Below are 11,508 nucleotides of genomic sequence, written 5' to 3' on the forward strand. Positions count from 1 at the left end.
CCTGTCACACACAGAGCAGGGGGGATCAAGGGGTAGGGGCGCTGCACCCTGTCAGCACTCAGGGCAGGGCCAATGGGGAGGTTATGGCTCTACCCTGTCACACACAGAGCAGGGCCCGTGGGGGCGGGGGTTGGTGCGCTGCACCCTGTCACGCACAGAGCCGCAGGGCAATCAGGGGATTGGGGAGCTCCCCCCCTATCAGGCACAGAGCAGGGCTGATCAGGGGGTTTGGGCGCTGCCCCCTGTCATGCTGATCCCGGTGCCGGGAGCCTCGCTGCTCCGCTGATCCCAGTGCCGGGAGCCTCGCTGCTCTGCTGATCCCGGTGCCGGGAGGCATATTACCCTTTTACTATATAGGATAGAGGCCTGGTGCACGGGTAGGGGCTGGCTGGTTTGCCCTGAAGGGTGTCCTGGATCAGGGTTGGGGTCCCCACTGGGGTGCCTGGCCAGGCTGGCTGAGGGGCTGAGGGCTGTTTTCCCGCTGGCAGTTGACTATAAGCTCCCAACCGCTCCTTGTTTTCTTTTTTTTTTTTTTATTCTGGGCCAGCTTTAGCTCTGAGGCCTCGCTGCTGAAAACATGGATACAATGTTGCGGTCCGGGGCTGACTGAAAGCCGGTTTTGTTTAGCTTCTTATTTGCAACATAGTAATAGTTGCTTAGAGTTGCAGTTGAGACTCCGGCAAGTGAGGCGGGGAACGTTGGAGTCTGTAGTCCCTGGAGGAAGCAAGCCTCCCTCCTCGCTTTAGTGCATGGCTGCCGGCCGCCATCTTGGCTGACAGTTAATTTGCATAAGGATACGCTGATTAGCCAATGGGAAGGGTAGCGGTCGTGGTCTAATTAGCATATTATGCTTTTATTAGTGTAGATATACCGTAGAACACAAACTTCAGGGGGCTTTTGCCAGGAAAAAAATTGAGCCACTTTCCTACTGAAAACTCACCCACTGTGGAAAAACTAGGTCCTGTTCTTTCTTTTGTTTACTGGATCAACTTAACATTATTTCATGTAGACAAGCCAAGATATTCATATAGTGCTGATATTCATACAGTAGCCACATGGAGAACTTTAATCCTTACTACTGATACAGACACAGCATCGTTCAGCACTTTACATTTTAATATACCTAGAAGAGTTTGGGTTTGCTTGATTGTCAGTCAAAGTCAGTACAGGTAAGATAGTATGGGAGCATCTGAAAGGGCCTCCCTCACATTTCCCCGACCAACCCTTCCCACATCCCTGCACCTGTAACGTTATCTGGCTTCCCTCCTAAGACAAGAATGACATATTGCCGCTGCTATTCAGGACCCATCTCTCCACGGATGCATGAGATCCCAATGTTCTCCGCCTCCTAAGGATTTTGCTCCCAATATTTGCTCCTGCCACCCCTCTCTCCTGCATCATCAATTTCTCTCTGGAGACTGGATCATGCCAGCTATCAAACACACCTGGAGCTTCTCAATCTGTGCCTCCTTGGAGGAAAGAACGAGTTTTTTTGTTTTGTAAATTTCAACTTGCCACTGATACCTTATAAAAATACAATAACATGAGTATTGGAAAAATGATCATCCATTCCGATGCTTCAGGAATACCAAACTGCTTAACAGCTTCCAATTTCCTACTCATCTCACTCTGTGTTACCCTCGGTTCTCAAACAGCTCCCATCTTGAACAATTCGGTTCTTGACCAAGTTTTTCATAAAAAAATGTCTTGGTTGACCAAAACCTTCAGTTTTCCACCTGACAACCCTTTCATGCTGATACCTCAGCATGATAAAAAGCATCTCTCAGGCAACAAACAAAGGAGAGAATGCTTTTGTTGCTGGCCCATATACAAAATATACTATTAGCACAATTAAAACATAAAGAGGCCATCAAGAGTGCTAATGTTGCTAAGGATGTGAAAATGCTCATGAAACAACAACCACAGGCAACTGAATAGGTAGAAAAACTGCTGTTGACTGGATCAAGGAAAAGCAGTTAGCCGGTGGTAGCATTTCTGAGGCAGTGATATATGAAAAATATGTTTAAAGCTAGTAGTGGGTAGTTTGATAAATTTAAGAAGTGTTTATAAATTAAACAGTAAATTAGACACGTAGTGTATATAAGAAAGATTAAAACTGAATCATTTGGGGGTCTGGAACAGATTAATTCAATTTACATAATTTCTAATGGGAAAAAATGATTCGGTTTTCAAACACATTGCTTCTCAAACAGCCTTCAGGAACAAATTAAGTTCGAGAAACGAGGTGCCAGTTACTGTTAACAGACTTTTTGCTGCTCTGCCCAGGAGTTTGAGTAGCACTGTTCTTGTCTCTCGTCTTTAAAAAACACTTTCCTTTGCCTGCAGGCAACCCTCAAACTATTACCTCATTTCTGATTCATTTAACAGCAATACTGCTTGAAAAACCCCTCACTAGTTACTGCTTCCATTTCTTTACTCATTCCCTTATCATCTCTCCTCAACCCACTGCAACTGAGCTTCTCTCCCAAGGCTCTTGTGGAGGTTTCCAGGGCTTATAGTCAGCCAGCATATGCTGACACATTTGTACCTGGCATTCAAATAATGAAACCCCTCTAGGCTAGTTGGTAAATAGCTCCCTTTCCTTCTCTTTTTGTTCTCTCCCTGGGTAATCTAATCAAATCCCAGCTATTAGCCGCAAAGCCCTGATCTCTCCCCCGAGCTTCAGACTAGCACACCCTGTGCACACACTTGGATGTCTAATAAGCATATCAAATGTAACATGTTCCAAACAGAACCTAGGTCCCCCTTAGACCTTGGATTCCCTATGTCAATGACTGGCATCCAATTTGCTCAAGCTAAAAATCAATAACCAAGAATTATCCTTGATTCCTTCATCGACACCCATGCTTAATCTTGTTGAAATCCTGTCCACACTACCTCCAAAACACATTTTTCCTCACCTTTGTTCCAATTACCACCCGCTCTTACTTGGATTGCATTACCTTAGCTTCCAAACTGGTTTTCCAGTTTCACACTGGCCTCCTACATTCTCCTCTACAGAAAGTAGCTGGAGCTATCTTTTAAAAACATAAATCAGATTATAACTCTCTCTTACTTAAAATCCTCCAATAGCTTCTCCCAAACTCCTAGAATAAAACCCAAGTTCTTTACTTGGCCTAAAGGCCCTACCTCTCCCCGCCTCTGCCTACCTTTCCAAGGTCATCTCAGGTCATTTCCCTCCTCCTTCACTCTGCTCCTACCCTGAGGCCTTGGCCTTCTGCCTGAATGCCTGCTTGTTTGTGGTCTATTTGCCTCCTCTAGAATGTAGGCTCCATGAGAGGTAGCCATAGTGGTTTATGTTTAGGAACTAGGTGAGTTTCTGACACACAGTAGGCACTCATGAAATGAAACTGTGAATGGAGGATTATGACAGTGAGCTTGAGCACTGTGAAATAAACACACTCACACCTTTTAAGAAATAACTACTGAAAAAATAGTGTTATTCTTAAACACTTCCTCAACTATATAGATGCTAATATTACCATCTAAAACTACTAAGATATTTAGTAGAATGAGAAAAAAATATTGGGAATATTATCAAATAAAATGGCATGAAGAGTAAAACCACTTAATATTTTGTCTGAATTTGATAAATCTTACTTTTGAGTTCAAACTAGCACTGAAATAACTGTCTATACCTATGACTATGACTATGATGATGGCTCTATCTACCCATAATTGTTTAGTCATTTTATAAAATAGCTAACACATTAACATGGTTCAAGAAATAAAAAAGTATGAAATACCTCCCTGTATATCACCTGCCTATCCCTCTTCCCCAAAGGCAACTGCTTTACTTATTGCATATAACCATTATTTAAACATTTAATAATACTTATTTAATATTTAATGATTAATATGCTATTTACAATTTAATATATTTAATATTATTTACTTTACTAACATTCAACATTAATCTTAACTGAATATAATGCTATCAATGACACAATAAAAATATATTTAATAGTATTAATATTTAATTCTTTAAATATGTTTGGAACTCTTTCTGTGACTACTTATTCTGTTTTATAGTCTTGGAGGCCCCGACTATATCCCCAAATTCACGGAACTGGTCCCCTATTAAAGTATATTTAGGTTGTTTGTAATCTTTTGTTAGTAAACCATGCGTCAAGCAGAAACTTGATAAAAATATCATTTTGTAAGTATGCAGGGGTATCTCTGAGGTAAATCTCTAGGAAGAAAAGAGCTTTAGAAGAAGAGCTGAGTCTAAGAGTGTAAACATTTTGTATTTTTCATAGGTATTTCCAAATCACCACCCCATAGAGATCATACCAATTTATAGCATGTAGAAGCCTGCCTCCCACATCTTTGACAAAACCTTTTGGATTTTTGCCAGTCTGATAAATTGAGCATATTTTCTTATTTGCAAGAGTTATTTTAATCCTTTTTCATGTATCTATGATACTTTTTTTTGACATTTGTTTCAACATCATTTAATAATTTAACTCTCCATATATAAATGCAAAGCCTCATGGTTTCCAATTTGTGTTTGCTTTGTTTTTTTAAATTAGCCTTGATTTTAATTTTCTGTTGTTTTAAAGTACCAAATCTTAGATATAGTAATTCTCTTTTTAAACTAATGATAATTTTTTCCCCTTTATTACTTCCTTCCTCCTACTTTCTTTTGATGTATTTCTGGATATTCTAATATATATCACTAGAACTATTCCTGAACCTCTACTTTCTTAGTGTCATTTTTTTAAACAGAACTTTTTGAGATAAATGTTCACTTCCCTGGCCCTTCGATCCTCTCTGCTTCTCTTCTTCCCTCCCTTGCTTCCTCCCTTCCAAATAATAAAAGCACTTAAGTTTTTACATTTCTTTTGAGTATGCTGTCAGTCATATCAAATGAGTTTTGCAATATAATGTTCCCAGTTGTTTTTTAAAAAGGCCTAAAATTGTATTTTTGATGTCACCTTTCATTCAAGTGTTATTTAGGAAGTATTTTAAACATGATGACTTTTAAAAGTAGCTGGCTATAAAAGTTTTATTCTTATTAAAGTCTATTTTTATTACATTGAGATTTGAGAATGTAGCCTTTATACTTCCTTCTGCAGTTTTAGAATTAAGTTTTCTTAGTCTCTCAAAAACCAAATAGGAATAATCCTCACCTCTTTCCCCTTGGGTATCACTAAAAGCTAATGTGCTAGAAGGTCTGATCACATATCAAAATATAGAACTGAAGGAATAATGTCTTAAAATTTCCACTATAAAGAAACATGTTACCTGAAACATATCCGTATCTTTATCGTGTGTATATTCGACCACCACAGTCTGATTCCTTGACAGAGTGTATGATATACTGTGTTGACCTTTGCAGCTGATGGCCTAATAATGAAATAGAAAAAATAAAAATTCGTTAAAATTTCAACAACTTACTCACAATTCCGTTTGTAGTAGAGATATCATTCTACCAGCAAAACCCAACGCAAGTCAGCATTTTCCTAACACTCAGAGCCTGTCCCTGTGCTGTGCCCTGATTCAGAGCACTCAATAGTCGAACTTCTGGTGTTACCCAATATTCTATCTTAATATGAAAAATATTTTAGTTATTTCAATTCAAAGCTAATTTACTAGTTTGCAAGTCTTGATTTAATCATAGTCCAGAAAACATCTACTTTCTGTTACTTTAACTCAGTGATAAAATTTTAGACTAATATGATTGATTTAAAATTTTAAAACTTTTTTCACACTACATAGGTAAGTCAATAACATTTTTATAGTATTTTCCTGTGTAATAGAGATTATAATCATATTAAAAGATTCACTGAAAAAATTAATGCTCTGTAAGAATTTCTATATAGTAATGTACTTGTCTAGCTGACAATCATATTTATACTGTTCTACATCTTATTTAAATCTTCTATAAAGCAGTTGCTTAACTCAGATAGTTACTGAATTAATAAATAGGGTAGCTAAGTTGGCTTTATCTTTATATTTTTAGACTAAAGTTAATAGTCTTATTCAAAAAAATCTAGAAACCAATAATACAATATTGTTCTTATTTCCTCCATAATGATATATTTGAATGCATCTTAAGTTGTGGTCACATACTTTTAAATTTCCAAATTAACAACAAAGTTTACTTAAATTGTACTTCAAATTATTCCAATGACACTTTATCCATTCTACTTTATCTTCATCTCCACTCCTTTACATTAAGTACAATAAAACTTTAATAAGCCTACCTATTAGACACTTACTGAAGATGATACCGTCTGAAGATCAAGAAAGCATTTGGAAGTAGCTGGACATATACAGCGTGCTACTGAAAATGTCTGAACATTTATATTTGGCTCACATAATTGCTTAGAGTAATAAATAGTATGAGATTCCAAATCAAGTTAGAAGTTAGCCTGGTTCATCTCATGCTTATTTAATCAGCTGCCCTGAGAAACTGCATGACCAAACTGATGTTCTGTTGTATGTGCTTCATTAAGATAATATTAAGCATTAAAAATAAAAATAAAAATATTTTATATGAGCAGGAACCTAAAAAATACTACTTATACTACTCCACTTCAGCAACAAATATAATCTTAAATTTTTATTGGTATGAATCAGATAATTCAATGGTATTGATAAAATGACATTTTTTGAACGTCAAATTAATATAGCACTATTTCCAATTTAAGATGAGTTGATGTTTATCTTTATAGTTAAGTGACAAAAATCCATTTTAAGAAAAATAACTTCATTAAACTCAAACTTACAAAACTAATAACCAGGGAGTATGTATACAATAATTTATTTTAGGATTTTTAAAAAAGTGTTTACTGCATTTACAAGTATTCAATTTACAAATGAATCAACTCAAACATAACTTTCTTGGCACACATGCTACATAAAACAAGAATGTCTGTAGTTTGCCAATTATCTGCAGAATAAGAAGTAACCAATGCCATAGCATAACACCTCTTACAGTTACACATTTTTGTACTTTCTTAAGCACAGTGTTTCTCAAACTTCTATCATAGTTGCCTTAACTGACCCCCTGGAGCCGTCTGGGACAGCAGCCCTGAAGTGAAACTCTTCATGGGTAAAACTTCCTACCTTAAAATTATTATAAACTTTGTACTCTACCCTATAGCATGCTTGTAGTTTTAACATTTAAACAGGTCTTCCAAATTTGCTGGGACATTGGTGCCCCAAGTAGACTTGCTGTACTCACCCCATGACCTCACACAGCCTGGAGACCTCCCCCCGCCCCCCCCCCCCCACTGCCACTCTGGCAGGCACCAGAAATAGCCCTTTTATAGACTCCAAGTTGGTATTGACCCAATTCTTCTAAGGTGTTTTATTCTAAAATTATTCTTCTGATTTGAACTATTATATGCCTATGAAACATATTAAAAAGTCTATTTATATGAAGTGGAGCCATACCTGGGAAATGCCCATAGCAAAGAGAAACTCAGAGATGTAGGTGAATCCCTGCTGGCCAACCCCAAACAGGGAAGAAAGCTCAGGGACTCTGAGGTCTTGAATGCCTGACCCAGGATACCCTGAATATTGAGCCCACTAAAGAAAGTTTATAATTTCAAACTTCTGCCAGGTTTTTTTTTTTGTTTGTTTGTTTTTTTAATATGGCTAAACCTGAATCACCAGGGTTAGGAAAGGTGGGTGATTTGGGGTTAGAAAAACACTTTCCTGAGACTTTGTGATTAAGGAAGTCCCAGCCCAGGGTTACATTCTGGAAGCCTCTGGATGTGGGAAAGACTAGGAAGTGGGAAGAGATTCTGCAGGGTGAAGCAAGTCCCGGAAGGTGGTGGGTGGCCCCAGCCAGCAAGCAATGCAGTGCCCTGTAGCAGGGATGACAGAGGAGCGAGGGGTGCCAGCCACCTCTCACTCACTCTGCAGTGATTTCCCTGTTAGTGCTGAGCCAGGAGAGGAGGCTTGCCGTAAAAGAGACCTGAATGCCAGTGCCCTGGGGCCCGAACAGGCTGTACCCACAGCGGAGAGAGGCATGGCAATGCGCGGGCCCTTGAAGCCTGGGATTCAAGCCAGGATTAAGATTTGGAGCAAAAAGTGGCAGTCAAAACCAGGACACCTAAGGCCACCACTGGGAGAGGTGCCCGATTCCCCTGATGACATGAATTAGGGCTCATGTAATCTTGGTTGCATATTAAAGTCTAGAGTGGGGCCAGATCTGTGTGGTTAGGGGAAGTTAAGGGGAAGAGTATAAGCTTGACATCCGTTTTTGCTTACTTTCTGGAAGTATATAAGGCATTAGCTTTTTTTATTTTGGTTAGAGGTATCAAATTTTCAATAATACCTTTAACGTTTAAAACAGGACTTTTAGAAATACACCTTTTAGTAAATGACAGATTCACTGACTTGAGTCAATCTTTTCAGGTATTATGGAACTGAAATTCCCCCTAAGGCACAAAGTTGCTTTGAAATCTATTTCTGAACTATCAGAGAGTGGCTAAGGCCTTCTCTTGGCACTCACCATAATTTAGTTCAGACACAATTACTGTAACATACTGTGATTTTACTATACCAACTCAAATTTGGAAATTAAACACTTTATAAGGAAAACCAGCTCAACCAGCTTGCTGTAGACACTGGTGATTTCCCACATTCACTTTCTCCAGCGATGAGAAGGCAGGGTTGCTGCCAGTGCCTCAGAGGCAGCCCTGGTCTGGTCTCTTCTTCTATGCCCAGCACTATGGGCATGTAGGCATTCAATGGATGCCAGATGAAAGCATACATTGCTCCAGATGCAAATGAGAGTCAGGGCTTCTTTCCTCGGGTCTTCCCCTCCTCCTCCTACTGTTCTAGCAAAGATACCATTAGCGACACTCTCAGCCCCAATTTATTACATGTGAATTTTATCCAGTGAAAAATATCACCACTGGAAAATTACAGCATAGACCGTTACAATTACAGATCCACAAAATAAAGGATTCCAACTTTACCCAGCTTAGGAATTTAAGCACTACTCTGCAATTCCAGATGCCCACACTATGCCCATTCTTAGCCAAGACACTTCCTTTCTCTAGCCGAGATCTATGCTTTCTGAGTTTTACTCTGCTTGTGCCATGGGCCCGGCTCAGTCATCCTCTGCCATTCAGGGGAACAGAGAATTGGTTGTCCTGGTTCTGAGACTCCATTCTGAAACAAACAAGGTTCATAATGTCTACGGGATTCTCTTCCTCTTACAAACTCACACACACATAAGGCACTTAGGAAGATGTATAATGTGTAATGATACCAGAAAGGCAATCCTGCACGATGCCTAATGGGATGGATATATGTCTTCATGGCAGCCAAAGAGCTTTCATTTATATTTTAAAAGTGTAAGGGACATACTCAAATCTTTTATTTGTTAAGAAGCAGTGGGTTAGCTCTCAATCACAAAAATAGAAAAAGCCCACTGAGAAACTGGTTTCTAAAAAACACTAATTTATCATAGTTATAATTTAGCCCATTTAGTTCAAGCTCTGTAAGGCTGCTAAGTGAGCCTAGGGAGAGAAAAGAATTCATCACTGAGGCAGATGCTGGTTTCCTACCTAATGCCTTTCTCCCTATTAGCAGAGCTGGCTTCCCACTAATTAAAAAGCCAAAGCACGCCATGACCAGCTCTCCCAGGCTCCTCTGAAGCCAGCACATGGGATGTGACCCAATCATGACCAGTGTGGAGCTCTCAGGGACAGGAGACATCAAGAGAGATCCTCTCCTTTCTCTGTCAATAAAAAAAAATAATGTGATGTTTGGAGCTGAGGTGGCTATCTTGCAACAAGAGAAGAAGGTCAAAGATGCTCAGAAAGGCAGTCTGGGGCTGGACATCTTTGAGTTGAACCAAATCTAAAATTATCTGCCCAGACTTCTATGAGAAAAATTAGGGTTTTAGGTTGCCTTTGGTTGGGTATTTTGTTACCTGCAGTAGAAAGTATCATTACATTGTTGGGCCCAAATGTTTTTGCTCCTCCTGGGTTTCCTATTTCAGTCAAAAGTACAACTACATTCCCAATCACTCTGACTTAAACGCTTCTTGTCATCTCAGAGCCCTCTCTCGCCACTGCTGTCCATATACAATTAGCATTATTACCATACTTAAACTAATGGCGAGTCAAAGTCAGGGTCACCAATTGTACTACATTAAGCAAAAGTCAAATACAAAATAGAAGAAACCATATGCAACATGTCACTTTTCTCCTCAAATACAAAGTAGTTGTTGGGCAACCAGTAATTACAAAACTGATTTATTCCCCAAAGGAGTTTTACAATCAGCTCCTTGACAGCCCACATCTTCCTGCTTTGGAGATTAGGTGTAATCTAATTCATCTTCCCTTGAATCTGGGCTGCCCTTAGTAACTTGCTGACCAACAGAACGCAGCATAAGTGACATCTGGAAGTTTGAGGCTAGGACAGAAGAAGCCTCGAAGCTCCCCCTTGCCACCCTTGAACACTTGCTCTTGGAGTCCTGAGCCATCGCATAAGAAACCCAGGCCAGGAGGTGAGTCCCTGGAGACTGAAATGACATGGGAGAGGAGGAGCTACCGTGGACACGAATCCTTCAGTTTCAGCTGCCCAGGCATTTGCCATGTGCATCAGAGACAAACTGCCCATGTGTGCCCTTCAAAATTCCCGACCCTCGCAAAAATTATCAACAAAATTAAATGTTTTTTTCTAAACAACTAAGTTTTGCAATAGTTAGCTACACAACAGAAGACCACCGAACCAATCAGTTCTCAAGGCCTACTGGTGCCAGGGCATTTTCTGATTTGTTAGTATTTATGATAAGTCATTATGGTAATCTGTGTGCTCACCTTCCCCATGCCCAAGGGCATGGGACAGGTATGGGGAGCAGAGTGCTTTTACAAAGAGAGGGGCTGTGTTCCTAAAGGAAGTTTCATGTGCTCCTGAACACAGTAAGGCGTCATCTGTGGGATAATCTTCAGTTGTTGGATGTCTGAGATGTGAGGAAAATTTTATATTAGGAGTTATATTATAAAATGAATATTTATAGATCAATATATAAAAGGAATCTGGAGAGCATTCAAAGAATTTTCAGAGGAAGCAGAAGTATGTCATATGGACAATTTTTAGTCCTTATATATTTGGAGCAGGAATAGAAGAGATACTAGGAAAACAGGAGAAGAAAATAACTAGTTATGTCAGAAGTTATGAAGCCAAACTTTGCAAACCACCTATATTAGGTATACAAATGGGGCATTCCTTACTAACCTAGACTCAGCGTGTGTGTGTGTGTGTGTGAGAGAGAGAGAGAGAGAGAGAGAGAGAGAGAGAGAGAGGGAGAGAGAATCTGAATTTCAAATGAAATTCTTTTTCTTCAAATCCACATCTAGTTTTCTGTTACTATGTCTTAGAACCAAATGACTCAGGGACTGACCAACCCCTCTTGTCTTGACGTCCTGGATGCTGACTGCTATGTAACCACTGCTCCTGGGTTACACAGCATCTTACTAAATCAAACGAATGCAATTTTGGAAACAGCAGCAA

General features: G+C 39.5%; 1 protein-coding gene across 1 annotated transcript in view; it reads right to left on the reverse strand.

Moving 5' to 3' along the window:
• Window positions 1-10,933, reverse strand: part of PELI2 (pellino E3 ubiquitin protein ligase family member 2) — a 27,427-nt gene extending 16,494 nt beyond the window's left edge. Inside the window, exons 1-2 of the mRNA XM_023763422.1 lie at window positions 10,815-10,933; window positions 5,269-5,370 (exon numbers count right to left, since the gene is read on the reverse strand). Of these exons, the coding sequence (XP_023619190.1) occupies window positions 5,269-5,370; window positions 10,815-10,835 (123 nt within the window). The 5' untranslated portion in view covers window positions 10,836-10,933. The remainder of the gene's footprint in view (window positions 1-5,268; window positions 5,371-10,814) is intronic.
• Window positions 10,934-11,508: the final 575 nt, after the last annotated feature.

The sequence above is a fragment of the Myotis lucifugus genome, unplaced genomic scaffold (genome assembly GCF_000147115.1).
Source record: "Myotis lucifugus unplaced genomic scaffold, Myoluc2.0 scaffold_284, whole genome shotgun sequence".
NCBI lineage: Eukaryota > Metazoa > Chordata > Mammalia > Chiroptera > Vespertilionidae > Myotis > Myotis lucifugus.